This window comes from Cetorhinus maximus, chromosome 2 (assembly GCF_964194155.1).
Source record: "Cetorhinus maximus chromosome 2, sCetMax3.hap1.1, whole genome shotgun sequence".
NCBI classification, from domain to species: domain Eukaryota; kingdom Metazoa; phylum Chordata; class Chondrichthyes; order Lamniformes; family Cetorhinidae; genus Cetorhinus; species Cetorhinus maximus.
The window spans coordinates 144,049,590-144,065,633 of NC_135880.1; the positions used below are offsets into that span (position 1 = coordinate 144,049,590).

Consider the following 16,044-nt stretch of genomic DNA (forward strand, 5'->3'; position numbering starts at 1 on the left):
TACACACTCCGAAAAGCTAGAAACAGCCGTTTGTTTTGGAAGCTGTTTGAGTTCAGTTGGTTTGAAGACAACTGTGAAGCAGAAGCAACCTAGAAGGGGACAGATAGCAAGTCCCAAGCTAAAGGAAAAACCCCAAAAATCCAGGGGAAAGTCCTAATCAAACCTTCTAGTCAAAGGAGGGACAGAAACCTGGAGAAGGTCCTGTTAAGTGAAGTTAAGAGTGAGGGGCAGAGAGAAAGGCTCCAAGCTTCAGATTTAAAGAGACAAAAGCTGCAGAAAGCAGATTTAAAGTGAGAACAGCTTGTAAGAGTCAAGTAGGTCCAAAGAGACAGCTTAAGGTCTGTAACTCTTTGCAATGGGCATGTGAAGCAGTGGTGTACTGTTGACGGCTGAGTTGGTGAGAGAGAGTGCGGGCAAGACGGCTTGAATGCACGTGATGACCTAGGGGAGAGGAATTCCGGGAGGAGAGTTTGAAACCCTGGAGATGAACTTGCGGAAGGCATCTGAGAGAAAGCGTTAGTTTGCGAGAAGATTCCAAAGCGAGTTCTTGGAGAGTAGACATTGGAAACCCTTGTGTGAAAGACGGAGTTCAGTGAGACTGGTTGGCTCACGGTGTGACAAGCGTCTGGGGAGGGGTTGAGGAGAGATCCATAGCATCTGGTTGAGGTGGCACCGGGCACTAGGGCCGTGATTTTCCGGCCCTGTTGTGGGCAGGACCCGCCACGGATGAGGTGGTGCCCCAGCCAGAAGTCCATTGACTTGCGGCGGGACCGGAAGATCATGGCGGCGGGCGTATGCGGAAAGTCCTGCCATTGGTTTCAGAGTGTGGTGTGTCTAACCACAGGGTGCCTATTGGCACGTGGACTGGGTACTTACTATGGACATTAGGATATAAGATAGCTATTGTAACTTGTATTATCCTTACAAATCTGTGTATATCTGTAAAGGTATAGTTATGTGTGAAGGAGTATTGTAGTATAGTTAATCTTTTCTCGTTTAATAAATGTTTTATTATTTTGTTACAAGTTTATCAGCAGACTCCTGTGACTCTGTTCAGTAGCTACTCTCCATGTATCTAAACAAACAAATAAAAGTTAGGATCTTTCAAGCTGGGATCAAGCTTGTCCAGGGGTAATCTCAGCTGGGATTATAAAAAGTATAATGTGGGAAAATGTGAACTTATCCACTTTGGGATAAAGAATGAAAAAGCAATATACTTTTTAAATGAAGAGAGATTGCACACCTCAGTAGTACAGAAGGATCTGGGTGTCTTGGCACATGAATCACAAAAAATTATTAGGAAAGCAAATGGAAGGTTGGCATTGGAATCTCATTGCTGGAAAAATAGCCCACCGCATCTTCCATAGCTCCAGCATGTTCCAAAGCATTTCACACTCCATGGAGTATTTTTGAAGTGTCATCACTATTGTAATGTAGGAAATGTGGCAGAAAATTTGCAAACAGCAAGGTCCCACAAAGTGCAGTGAAATAAATGACCAGATATTTTGTCCTAGGCGTTAGTGGAAGGATAACTGTCGACAAGGACACTGGGAGGACTCCCCTGCTCTTCTCCAAAGTAGCATCATGGGATCATGTACATCCATTTGAGAGTGCTGACAAGGCCTTGGTTTAAAAAGTCTTTAGCACCTCTGACAGTGCAGCACTCCCTCAATACTGCACTGAAGTTTCAGTCTAGATTATGTGATAAAGCCTCTGGACTGGGCCCTGAACTCACCACCTTCTGACTAAATAAAGGAGAGACCAAATAGACTGCAATGAAAGAAAATGATATTCCTTAGTAAATACTTCATATACTCCAGTTAGTAGACCTTTGCCAATGCCCATCAAATAGACCGCTCCAAAAAACATAAAACTAAATGCTGATGTATGACAATGGCCAAATGTCAGAACTGTACATACCCCAAATTTTTGTATTAATAGAAAACTAAATAAGCAATTTTACATTTTTTTCTTCACAGGGAAACTGAGGATTATAAGAATTTAAAATTTGCTCTGGAAAATGAAATATTCAAAAGGATTAATATTGGTGTTTGCAGTCTTGGGTATTATTCTGATTATGTTAATGGCAGCAGCTATTATTCTGGCAAAACTTCTGATAGGAGGTAAGAACAAAGTCTGTCATTTGATGTATATTTCATGCCGCTGAAGTTTGAGGGAATTTGAAATTTAAAGTGAATCACTAAAATAATGGCATGCATTTGGGGTCAATAACAACTTGCATTTATATAGTGCTTTTAATCAAGTAAAATTTCCCACAATGATTCACAGGAGCATAATTGGACAAATAACAACACTTAACCAAAGAAGGAGACATTAGGATGAATGACTAAAGGCTTGGTTAAAGAGGCACGAGGCTTAGTGGGGAATTCCAGAGTTTAGAATCCACATAGTTGAAGGCACAACAATGGTGCACCAAAGGCAAGGGATTGCACAAGAGGCCAGATTTTGAGGAATGCAAGGAGGTTGCAGGGAAAATAAGGAGAGGCCATGGAAGAATTTGAGCATAAAACTTGAATATTTTTAAATCGAGGCATTGATGGAAAGGAGTTATCATGGCTTAGCAAACACAGGGATGATTGGTAAATGGAACTTGTTATGGACTAGGGTACAAGCAGCAGAATTTACATGCGTTCAAATTTATGGAAGGTAGCAGATGGGATGCCAGCCAGGAGAGCGTTGGAACAGTTTATTTTGCAGATAACAAAAGAATAGATGACAATTTCAGCAGCGGATAATACAAAGCAAGAGTGGATACTAGTAATGTTATCTTTATGGAATTAGACAATCTTTGTGATGAAAAGAATATAGGGTCAGAAGCTCAGCTCAGGGTCAACTGCAATATTAAGGCTATCAAATTAGATCCATAATTAAATTACAGAGCTCGCACTATGATTTTTACATTCTATTGTTCTCAATCAAACTGCTCCATTGAATTATCTTATTAGGTTGACATGTTCTCCAATATCCAATTATGCTATTCTATCATCTCTCACAAACTCTTGGAGAAGATATAGACTTGCCACCTGATATATGATCTTCTATGGCACCTACTCTGACAATCTTTCTCTCTATCTCTCAATTTCTATATCTCTGTCTCTCTTTCTCTCTCTTTGTTGCAAGGTTCATTGCCTCTCATGTTGATTCTATTATGGGCTAATATTTCTCTGAACTGCCTTATCTCATTCCTCCTAAGTAAAAATATGAATTTGTTAAAGACAAATTATGTTTGACTAACTTGGTTGAATTCTTTGAAGAAGTAACAGAGAGGGTTGATGAGGGTAAAGTAATACAATTCATGTGTATATAGACTTGAAAAAAGTTTTTGATAAAATGCCACATAATAGATTTGTTGGCGAAATTGAAGCCCATGAGATTAAAAGGGGAATGCCTGCATGGATACGGCATCAGCTAAGCGACAGGAAACAGGAAAAGTAGTGTGCAATGTTTTTCTGACAGGAGGCAAGTATAAGGTATCTGCCAGAGATCGGTATTCAGATCACTGCTCATTTTGAGATATATTAATAACCTGAACTTGGGTTTAAAGGGAAATGTTTCAAAGTCTGCAGATGATTCAAACCATGTTTTTATTCATTCATGGGGTGGGGCATCAGTGGTAAGGCAAACATTTATTGCCCATCCTTAAAATTCCTTGAGAAGGTGGTGGGCTGGCTTTTTGAACCATTGCAGTCAGTGTTATGATGATTTTATATTGGCTCCAGTCTTCCATGGACGAGACATAAGGGTCAATTCTGCTGTTAAGTGGCATGACTGGTGAGTATACCTTTCTTTCTTTCCTTAAGAATTGATATACTCACATTCACCAATTAACTCCCCTCCAAGCATTAAATAGCAGTGGGAAACCAAGGGAGTGGGGGCAAGCTCTCCATTGATTTTTCACCAGGGAATGTAAAACTCTAATTTATGCTTAAGATGGTGGATTGTCAAGTGGGCTGCATTGTCTTGGATGGTGTTGAGCTTCTTAAATGTTTTTAGAGCTGCACTCATCCAGGCAAGTGGGGAGCATTCCATCACAGAACTTACTTGTGCCTTGTAGATGGTGGACAGGCATTGGGAAGTCAGGAGGTGATGCTGAATGCCCAGCTTTTGACCTATTATTGCAACCCTAGTGTTTATGTAGCTGGTCTGTTCAATTTCTGGTCAATGGTGACCCCAGAATGTTGATAGTGGAGAATTTGATAATGGTAATACCATTGAATGTCAAGACAAGGTGGTTAGATTCTCTCTTTTTGGAGATGTTGCATGGCAATTTTGTAGCACAAATGTTACTTGCCACTTATCAACACAAGCTTGAACGTTGTCCAGGTCTTGCTGCATGCAGTAGGGACTGTTCCATTATCTGAAGAGTTGTGAGTGGAATTGAACGCTGTGCAATCATCAATGAGTATCCCCATTTCTGACTTCATGATGGAGGGAAAGTCATTAATGAAGGGTTGAAGATGGTTGGGCCTACAATACTACCCTGAGGAACTCCTGCAACAATGTTCTGGGGCTGGGATGATTGGCATCCCACAACCATAGTTACCTTCCTTTGTGCTAAGCATGACTTCAACCAGTGGGGAGCTTTCCCCCTAGCAAATGTTTTTGTAAAATGCTTTTGAGCAGGGCTCTGAGGCCAAGCTTGGGGGCAAATCCAATAGATATGAGTTTTGCATAGGCCATTAAGAACAGCGTGCATTTTGTCAATATCATAGCGTTTGTTTAGGATGACAACTCCAGTCCCTTTGTCAGGCTTGCAAATATGTTAGGCTTGTGTAAGAATAATGAGCAACATATCTGATAGGATTCATCCTCATGGCTCACTATGTCCACACATGTATGGGCTGCTGGAGACACACAAAAGTGATGTCATTATGCCCTATTTCATCAATGACCGGTTCTGCACAGCATGAATTGGTCAAATGGGTGAGTGAATTACTACAGCAAGTTCTTAGTGAATTTACCATGTACACAGTGAAGGATTCCTTCACCATCGCTAAGACTATAATGGCCTACATATTTATAATAATGCCTTGTCTATGTGCTCGTTCAACATTGTGAACTTATTTACAAATGAGCTGCTGAAGGAAGCCATCGACATTTGCGCCATGTCGCTATATTACAGCATTATAGCTACGCCGCCATTTTCTGAATCAGTATTCATTGAACTTATGAACTGAGCAACTTGCACAGTCGAGTGCAGTTTTAATGGCAGCTTGTATGCCCAAATAGATAGTGTAGCAATGGGATCCCCTCTAGGCCCAGTGCTCGCTAACATTTTCACAGTTTCCACAAGTTGATAGAATGAACCCCAACCTCTTACCCCTTGCATATTTCCAATACGTAAATGATAAGTTTGCGATCTTTGAATTTACAGCCACATGTAAGGATTTACTTACACATCTTAATACACTCCAACCCAGACTTAAAATTACTTTTGAGATGGAGCACTCTAATGTGCTCCCTTCCCTTGACATGCTGGTTAAGAAATTCACTAATGGGTTCTCCAAGCTTACCTTCACTGATCAAAACAGCCCCACACACTATAAGATTTGCCTTATAAGCAATCTTGTAAATAGGGCCCTAGCCATTTACTCACTTTGCAAACTTCACAGCAAACTTAAGCGCATCAAACTAGCTGTGGGATAATGGTTATCCTAATCAGATTATTGCTCATTGTGTATCATGCAATCTTGCAAATGGGGCCAAAGACTGCTGCTTTCAGACCTGAACAGTGCCTAGTCTACCCAAATTATCCTGGAAAGGTGAATTATCTCAAAAATTTGAACAACAGGTTAAGCAAGCTGTTTCACACTGCTATAATACACAAGTGGTATTTTCCAATAACAGGTTGTTGCCAGCAGTCCAGAAAGGTGTTTTGCCTACCACACAATTGAGCAATTGTGAACAATAGGCTCCCCAAGCTCCCAGTCAATTTAGAAAAGGCGCAAGCCATTTCCATAGTAATGCCTTAGCCAATCAGAATTGACTGGCCAATCAATCATCACCATTTTCTCCTGCAGTATAAATTGTTGTGATCATTTGAAATTTGGCATTTTTGTGTATGTCCCGATGAGTACAAGATGAAAAGCCTTGGCAACATGTCTCCCTTTGTAGCAACACTCAAGATGCTCAGCACCATTCAGAACAAAGCTTGATTGGCACCCCATCCACTACCTTAAACATTCACTTCCTCAACCATTGGCACCCAGTGACAGCAGTGTTTACCATATACACTATGCACTGAAGCAACTCACCAAGCTCCTTTAACCCACGAACTCTACCATCCAGAAGGATAAGGGCAACAGAACACTGCTTCCTGCAAGCTTCCCTCCAAGTCACACACCATCCTAACTTGGAACTATATCATTGCTCCTTCACTGTCACTGCATTAAAGTCCTGAAACTCCCTTCCTAACAGCACTTTGAGTGTACCTACACCAGATAGACTGCATCAGTTCAAGAACGTGGTTCACCACCACCTTCACAATAGCAATTAGGGATGGACAACAAATGCTGGCTTATCCATCTCATAAGGAATGTAAAAAAAAAAAGAAGCATAGAGTGCAAAAGCAAACATTTGTGCTGAACTTTTATAAACCGCTGATAACGCTTCACAAGAGTATTGTGATTAATTCTGCAAACACATTTTAGGAAGGATGCAAGGCCATGGAGAAGTTAGAGAGGAGATTTGCCGGAATTATATCAGGGATGCAAGACTTCAGTTATGTGGAGAGACTAAAGAAGCTGGGATTTGTTGCATTTCCTTTTCTTACTGCTGAACACAAACGCACCAACAGCTCAAATAGAAATTAGTAAACTCAAATGTGGGTTCTTTGTTCATGAAGTTGAGGTAGCATATGTACAATCTTGGAGAGCTCTTGATAGCACGTCTTACTTGGATAATTACACAAAACAGACAGCCTCTCATATGGTACCTTACATCATTTCCTATCTGGTGATATACAAAGATCAGAGCCACACCTAATTAAAGGTATACCTCAACATCCCCTTTTTTTCTAACTTAAAATTATCCCCTATAACAAACAACCAATAACTATTCACATTACAGCAACTCTTATACAATATAAATTTATAACTTTACAAGATTGTGAGCTTATGAGCCTATGAAGTGTAAAGGTAGTTTGCTGCTATGTTCTGATCTGGTCACTGTAAATCTGGGCTGAGATTACTGATTGTTCTCACAATGATTTGTAAATGTAGGAGCGTTGTGCTTTGATTTTGTCTTTGACCTTGTTCTGCGTGCAATAGAATTGCTTGTTGTTTCATAATTAGGAACTTCCCTAATTTGAGGCAGACTCCATTCGTGTCCTTTGGTGTGAGTACCTCGTAAGAACTTGGTTCAGGACCTATTCTATCTACCTCAGCTGGATTCCAATTTCCATCAGTGGGATGTAAAATCCGAACTTTCTGCCTAACCCTTAAGCTTGGTAGTTCTTTGCCTGCATGCTATTTATGCACATCCTTCACCTTCCCCATACCATATCTCTGAAGCGTAGATGGATGTTCACTCAGTAGAGTCATTTGCAACTGTCTGCCAAACATCAGCTCTGCCTGTGAAGGAATAGTTGCATTTAGTGGTGTTTCTGTGAGGTGTAACATGGCCACATGCTAGTCTTGCTTGGCCTGCCGGCATCTGGCGATTAAGGATTTTGCAGAGTCACAGAATTGTTGCAGTGCAGAAGGAGGGCATTTGGCCCATTGTGTCTGCACTGACCAAATGAGCAATTCACTTAGTGCTATTCTCCTGCCTTTTCCCAATAACTCTGCACATCCTTCCTCTTCAAATAACAGTCTAGTTCCCTTTTGAATGTCTCGAATGAACTTGCATCCACCACATACTTGGCAGTGCATTCCACACCTTAACCACTCGCTGCATGAAAAAGTTTTTGCTCATATCGCTTTTGCCTCTTTTGCAAATTACTTTAAATCTGTGCCCTCTCATTCTCAATCCTGTCATGAGTGGGAACAGTTTCTCCATATCTACTCTGCCCAGACATCTCTTGATTTTGAATGCCTCTATCAAATCTCCTCTCAACATTCTCTTCTCCAAGGAAAACAGTCCTAACTTCTCCAATCCATCTTCATACCTGAAGATCCTCATCCCTGGAGTCATTCTCATGAATCTTTTCTGCCCTTTCTCCAATGCCTTCACATCCTTCCTAAAGGGTGGTGCCCAGAACTGGACACAATACTCCAGCTGAGAATGGACCAGTACCCGATATAAGTTCAACATTACCTCCTTGCTCTTGTACTCAATGCCCCTATCAATAAAGCCTACGATATTATAGCTTTATTAACTGCTCTCTCAACCCCACTGCTGATGTTAAACTGACTGGCCTGTAGTTGCTGGCCTTATCTTTACGCCCTTTTTTGAACAAAGGTGTAACTTTTGCAATTCTCCAGTCCTTTGGCACCACCCCTGAGTCTAAGGAAGACTGAAAAATTATGGCCAGTGCCAATTTTCACTCTCACTCTCCTCAGTAACCTTGGATGCATCTCACCCAGTCTTAGTGCCTTATCAACTTTGAGTACAGATAACTTATCAAGTACCTCCTCCTTATCAATTTAATATGCTTCTTGTGTCTAAATTACCTCCTCTTTCACTATGGCCTGGGTAGCACCTTTTCCCTTGGTAAAGACAGGCGTAAAGTATTAATTTAATACCTCAGCCATGCCCTCTGCCTCCATGTGTAAATTCCCTTTTTCGGACCCTAATCAGCCCTACTCCTGTTTTTACTACCCTTTTTCTATTTATACGCCTATAGCAGACTTTAGGATTCCCTTTTATGTTAACTGAAAGTCTCTTTTCATACTCCCTCTTTGCTTCCTTTATTTGTTTTTCACCTCCCCCCTAAATCTCTATATTCAGCCAGATTTTCAATTATATATTCTATCTGACGTCTGTCCTAAGCACACTTTTTCTTCTTTATCTTAATGTCTATATCTTTTGTCATCCAGGGAGCTCTGGATTTGTCTGCCCTACCTTTCCCATTCAAGGGAAAATACATTGACTGTGCCTGAACTATTTCTTCGTCGAAGGTCGCCCATTGTTCAGCTACTGTTTTTCCTGCCAAGCTTTGACTCCAGTTTATTTGGAGTCCAGATCCCTTCTTGCTCCATTGAAGTTGGCTTTTCTGCAGTTAATTATTTTTACTCTGGATTGTTCTTTGCCCTTTTCCATAGCCAGCTTAAACCTTATGATAAAATGATTGCTATCCTCTAAATGCTTTCCTACTGACACTTGAACCACTTGGCCCACCTCATTCCCAAGAACCATGTCTAGCAATGCCTCCTTTCTCTTTGGACTGGAAACATAATGCTGTAGAAAATTTTAATGAATACTTCTACCCTTCAGAACTACTACTATCCCAGTCTGTATGTAATTAAAGTCCCCCATTATAAGTACTGTCATTTTTGCCCCTCTCTGTAAATTCCTTGCAAATTTGTTCCTCTACATCCTTCCCACTAGGTGGCGGCGTATAGACTACACCAAGCAATGTAATTGCACCTTTTTTGCTCCTTAGCTCAAACCAAATAGATTCTGTCTTTGACCCTTCTAGGACATCCTCTTTCCCCAGCATTGCTATACTCTCCTTAATCAATACTGCCACTCCCCACCCAATTTTCTACCTTTCCTGAACACCTTGTATCCAAAAATATTTAACACAATCCTGCCCTTCTTTGAACCAGGTCTCTGATATAGCCACAACATCATATTTCCACATGGCAATCTGCACCTGTAATTCTTCAATCTTATTTGCCACACTCCATGCATTCACATACATGCACAGTAACCCTGATGTAGACTTCATTACTTTCTCCCTTACCCTGACCCCACCTCTTAACTTACTATTCTCTTTTTTAGTGCTATCTATCTCTCCCAGCATGCTGGGCACCTTGGTATTCCTCTCTGATATTATCTTCTAGTTCCCACACCCCTGACATTTTAGTTTAAACCCTCTCCAATGCACTAGCAAACCAAGCAAGCAACTTGTTACTTGCTATTAATAGTTAATGTTTTTAACGTTTGTTAAACTCCTAGTTGTTTAGACTCGGTCCCTAAGCAGCAACACTCACCAGCCAATCAAGTTATGACTTTCCAGTGATGTCGCTGTTTGTTTTTTTTCTCTCTCAAACCCGACATTCTCCTGCAGTTGTAACTATAGTCCAGGTCTGCTCCTATCTCCGCTCCCACTACTGTCTTCAGGTGAGTCAGAACACACCATACACTCCACCTAGCCGTTCGGCGTAGGATATTGTGGTGGTGAAGTAATGTGATCAACTCCCCACTTCTCATATATGTTCAGGAATGGCTTACCCATATATTTAGGTCTGCTGTCTGAAATAATCTCCTGCAATGCTCAAAACAAGTTAAAAGTAGCACTCAATATATATGCTAAGATAAAAACAAAATACTGCAGATGCTGGAAATCTGAAACAAAAACAAAAATTGCTGGAAAAACTCAGCAGGTCTGACAGCATCTGCGGAGAGGAAGACAGAGTTAACGTTTCGAGTCCGTATGACTCTTCATCAGAACTAAAGAGAAATAGAAATGTGGTGAAATACAAGCTGTTTAAGGCAGGTTGGACAAGTGGAGCTGGATAGAGGGCCAGTGATAGGTGCAGGCAAAGGAGAGATTGCCAAAGATGTCATAAACAAAAGGTCAAAGGGTGTTGACGGTGGTGATATTAGCTAAAGGATGTGCTAATAGTGACATTAAGGGTAGAAAGCAGGTTGAGCAAGTGACAGATGGCCTTAGTGGAGGTGGGGTAGGGGGAAGGGATCGAAATAGGCCAAAAGGTGGGGATAAAACAATAAATGGAAATAAGTTTTAAAAATAATAATAGAACTAGGTGGGAAAAGAAAAATTTATACATTAAAAAATATATAATAATTATTAGAAAAAAGGGGATCAAAAAGGGGTGAGGATGGAGGAGAGGGTTCATGATCTGAAGTTGTTGAACTCAATGTTAAGTCCGGAAGGCTATAAAGTGCCTAATCGGAAGATGAGGTGTTGTTCCTCCAGTTTGCGTTGAGCTTCACTGGAACATTGCAGCAGGCCAAGGACATATACGTGGGCGTGAGAGCAGGGTGGGGTGTTGAAATGGCAAGTGACAGGGAGGTCTGGGTCATGCTTGCAGACAGACCGAAGGTGTTCCACAAAGCAGTCACCCAGTCTGCGTTTGGTCACTCCAATGTAGAGGAGGCCACATTGGGAGCAGCGAATGCAGTAGACTAATTTGAGGGAAGTGCAAGTGAAGTGCTGCTTCACTTGAAAGGAATGTTTGGGCCCTCGGACGGTAAGGAGGGGGGAAGTAAAGGGGCAGGTGTTGTACCTTCTGCGGTTGCATGGGAAGGTGCCGTGGGAGGGGGTTGAGGTGTAGGGGGTGATGGAGGAGTGGGCCAGGGTGTCCCGGAGGGAACGATCCCTGTGGAATGCTGCCAGGGGGGGTGAAGGGAAGATGTGTTTGGTGGTGGCATCATGCTGGAGTTGGCAGAAATGGTGGAGGATGATCCTTTGAATGCGGAGGCTGGTGGGGTGATAAGTGAGGACAAGGGGGACCCTATCATGGTTCTGGGAGGGAGAGGAAGGTGTGAGGGCGGATGCACGGGAGATGGGCCGGACATGGTTGAGGGCCCTATCAACCACTGTGGGTGGAAAACCTCGGTTAAGGAAGAAGGAAGACATGTCAGAGGAACTGCTTTGGAAGTGGCATCATAGGAACAGATGCGACGGAGGCGAAAGAACTGAGAGAATGGGATGGAGTCCTTACAGGAAGCGGGCTGTGAGGAGCTGTAGCCGAGGTAGCTGTGGGAGTCGGTGAGCTTTGGTTGATAGTATATCAGCAGAAATTGAGACAGCGAGGTCAAGGAAGGGAAGGGAAGTGTCAGTGATGGACCGCGTGAAAGTGATGGAGGGGTGGAAATTGGAAGAAAAATTAATAAATTTTTCCAGATCCAGAGGAGAGCATGAAGCGGCACCGAAGTAATCATCGATGTACCGGAGAAAGAGTTGTGCGGGGGGGGGGGCCTAAGTAGGACTGGAACAAGGAATGTTCCATATACCCCATAAAGAGACAGGCATAACTGGGGCCCATGTGGGTACCCATGGTCACACCTTTTATTTGGAGTAAGTGAGATGAGTTTAAGGAGAAATTGTTCAGTGAGAGAACAAGTTCAGCCAGACAGAGGAGAGTAGTGGTGGATGGGGATTGTTCGGGCCTCTGTTCAAGGAAGAAGCGGAGAGCCCTCAGACCATCCCGGTGGGGATGGAGGTGTAGAGGGATTGGACGTCCATGGTGAAGAGGAGGTGGTTGGGGCCAGGGAACTGGAAATTGTTGATAAGATGTAGGGCATCAGAGGAATTGCGGATATAGATGGACAAGGGGAGAGAGAATGGAGTTAAGATAGCAAGAAATGAGTTCCGTGAGGCAGGAACAGGCTGATACGATTGGTCTGCCAGGACAGTTCTGTTTGTGGATTTTGGGTAGGAGGTAGAGGCGGGCCGTCCGAGGTTGGGAGATTATGAGATTGGAAGCTGTGGAGGCAAGATCTCCAGAGGAGATGAGGTCAGTGACAGTCCTGGAAACAATGGCTTGATGTTCAGTGGTGGGGTCATGGTCCAGGGGAAGGTAGGAGGAAGTGTTTGCAAGTTGACGCTCAGCCTCTGCGAGGTAGAGGTCAATGTGCCAGACAACAACAGCACCACCCTTGTCAGCAGGTTTGATGACAATGTCAGGGTTGGACCTGAAAGAATGGAGTGTGGCAGGTTCAGAAGGAGACAGGTTAGAGTGGATGAGAGGAGCAGAGAAATTGAGATCGCCGATGTGACGCTGACAGTTCTCAGTGAAAAGATCAAGAGCAAGTGAGAGGCCAGAGGGAGGGGTCCAGGTGGCTGGAGAATATTGGAGGCGGGTAAAAGGATCCATTGAACCGGGGAAGGACTCCTGGCCAAAGAAGTGAGCACAGAGATGAAGGCGGCGAAAGAAGAGTTCATCATTGTACCGAGCCCAGAATTCATTGAGGTGAGGGTGTAAGGGTATGAAACTGAGTCCTTTGTTGAGCACTGAACATTCAGCATCAGAGAGGGGAAGGTCAGGAGGTATGGTGAATACACGGCCGGGGCTGGGATTAGAAGAAGGGATGGGGTCAGAGGGACGGGCAGGGGTGGAGGGTCCTGGATGGGCATTGGTGTCGATGAGTTGTTGGAGCTTGCATTCCTTAGCACCGTAACATCTCACTTTCTCCAAATAAAAGGTGTGGCTATGGGTACCTGCATGGGTCCCAGTTATGCCTGTCTCTTTATGGGGTACGTGGAACATTACTTGTTCTAGTCCCACTGAGGCCCCCTCCCACAACTCTTTCTCCGGTACATCGATGATTACTTTGGTGCTACTTCATGCTCTCGTTGGCCATGGAAAAAATTGTTAATTTTGCTTCCAATTCCACCCCTCCATCACTTTCACGTGGTCCATCACTGACACTTCCCTTCCCTTCCTTGACCTCTCTGTCTCAATTTCTGGTGATAGACTGTTCACCAATATCCATTACAAGCCTACCGACTCCCACAGCTACCTCGACTACAGCTCCTCACACCCCTTTTCCTGTAAGGACTCCATCCCATTTTCTCAGTTCTTTCGCCTCCATCACATCTGTTCTGATGATGCCACTTTCGAAAACAGTTCCTCTGACATGTCTTCCTTCTTCCTTAACCGAGGTTTTCCACCCACAGTGGTTGACAGGGCTCTCAACCATGTCCGGCCCATCTCCCATGCATCCGCCCTCACACCTTCCTCTCCCTCCCAGAACCATGATAGGGTCCCCCTTGTCCTCACTTATCACCCCACCAGCCCCCGCATTCAAAGGATCATCCTCCGCCATTTCTGCCAACTCCAGCATGATGCCACCACCAAACATATCTTCCCTTCACCCCCACTGTCAGCATTCCGTCGGGACCATTCCCTCCGGGACACCCTGGTCCACTCCTCCATCACCCCCTACACCTCAACCCCCTCCCATGGCACCTTCCCATGCAACCACAGAAGGTGCAACACCTGCACCTTTACTTCCCCCCTCCTCACCGTCCGAGGGCCCAAACAATCCTTCCAAGTGAAGCAGCACTTCACTTGCACTTCCCTCAATTTAGTCTACTGCATTCGCGGCTCCCAATGTGGTCTCCTCTACATTGGAGAGACCAAACACAGACTGGGTGACTGCTTTGCAGAACACCTTCGGTCTGTCCGCAAGCATGACAACACACCACCCTGTTCTCATGCCCACATGTTTGTCCTTGGCCTGCTGCAATGTTCCAGTGAAGCTCAACGCAAACTGGAGGAACAGCACCTCATCTTCCGACTAGGCACTTTACAGCCTTCCGGACTTAACATTGAGTTCAACAACTTCAGATCATGAACTCTCTCCTCCATCCTCACCCCTTTTTGATCCCCTTTTTTCTAATAATTATTATATATTTTTTAATATATATATTTTTCTTTTCCCAACAGTTTCGATTATTATTTTAAAAACTTATTTCCATTCATTGTTTTATCCCCACCTTTTAGCCTATTTCGATCCCCTCCCCTCACCCCACCCCACTAGGGCTATCTGTCACTTTCTCATCCTGCTTTCTACCCTTAGCACATCCTTTAGCTAATATCACCACCATCAACATCCTTTTCACCTTTTGTTTATGACATATTTGGCAATCTCTCCTTTGCCTCCACCTATCACTGGCCCTCTATCCAGCTTCACCTGTCCAACCCGCCTTAAACAGCTTATATTTCACCACATTTTTATTCCTCTTTAGTTCTGATGAAGAGTCATACGGACTCGAAACGTTAACTCTGTCTTCCTCTCCACAGACGTTGTCAGGCCTGCTGAGTTTTTCCAGCAATTTTTGTTTTTGGCTCAACTTATATGCAATGGTTACGCTGGAGATATCCTGTAAGTGAGATATGACTGGAAATTTAGGATAAGAATCTCTCACGACTAGGAAATCATCATCATGGACATGAAAAAGGTCAGTGGCAATCCTAGGCCACAGGTGTGCAAGAATTTTGTGGTGGTAATGGTTCCCTGTGTTGGTTGGTCATATGTTCTTGAAGTGCCTTGCCACCCTTGACAGTTGTCACAATGTCACTGCTAATCCCTGGCCAATACATTTTTTCTCATGCTAGCCTTCTAGTATGGTCTATGCCCATTTGTGTTTGGTGTAATTATTGCAAAATATCCATTCACAGTGATTTAGAAATGAGAATCTGTTTTCCATTTTACTTGGATGACTACACACTGTTGACTACCTATCATGTTGTAGCTTACATCATTTCCTATCTGGTGATGTAAAGATCATTGTCATGCCTACTTAAAGGTGTATCAATGCAGGATTGTTCTCCTTAGAGCAGAGAAGGTTAAGTAGAGAATTGGTAGAGATGTTCAAAATTATGAAGGATTTGAAAGAGTAAGTAAAGATAAACCATTTCAGTAGTAAAGTGGTCAGTGACCATAGGGCATATAATTAAGCTGATTGGCAAAAAGAACTAGAGATTAAATGAGGAAAAATGATAAATTTGCATCCAGTTATTATGATCTGGAATGCATTGCATGAAAGGGTTGTGAAAACAAATTCACAAGTGATTTTTGATAAGGACTGGATAAATACTTGAATGGAAATAATTTGTAGAACCATGAGGAAAGAGCAGGGGAGTGAGACTAATTGGACAGTTCTTTCAAAGAGCTGGCAAAAACAGACTGGGATGAATGCCCTGGTACTGTTCTGTATTATTCTATTATTCTAAGCTTCAGATACATAGTTCTACATATCTTAATCATTTCTGACTGATCACTGCTTTAATTGAGGCTTGCCCTATGCAATTTTTTCTTCTGAGTCCTGAAAACTGAAGGCTTTTGCCTCTCTCACTCTTCTCTAGCAAATCCTGGAGCCTGACTCAGATCTGCCAGAGTGTTAACCAAGACATAAAAACAAAAAGCTAAAAGCTACTGCGG

At 43.1% G+C, this 16,044-nt stretch overlaps 1 protein-coding gene across 1 annotated transcript in view; it reads left to right on the top strand.

Annotated features, from left to right (window-relative positions):
• Positions 1–16,044, top strand: part of LOC144691460 (transmembrane protease serine 9-like) — a 170,355-nt gene that overhangs the window by 16,092 nt on the left and 138,219 nt on the right. The window contains exon 2 of the mRNA XM_078559567.1: positions 1,980–2,122. Coding sequence (XP_078415693.1) covers positions 2,021–2,122 — 102 coding nt within the window. The 5' untranslated portion in view covers positions 1,980–2,020. The remainder of the gene's footprint in view (positions 1–1,979; positions 2,123–16,044) is intronic.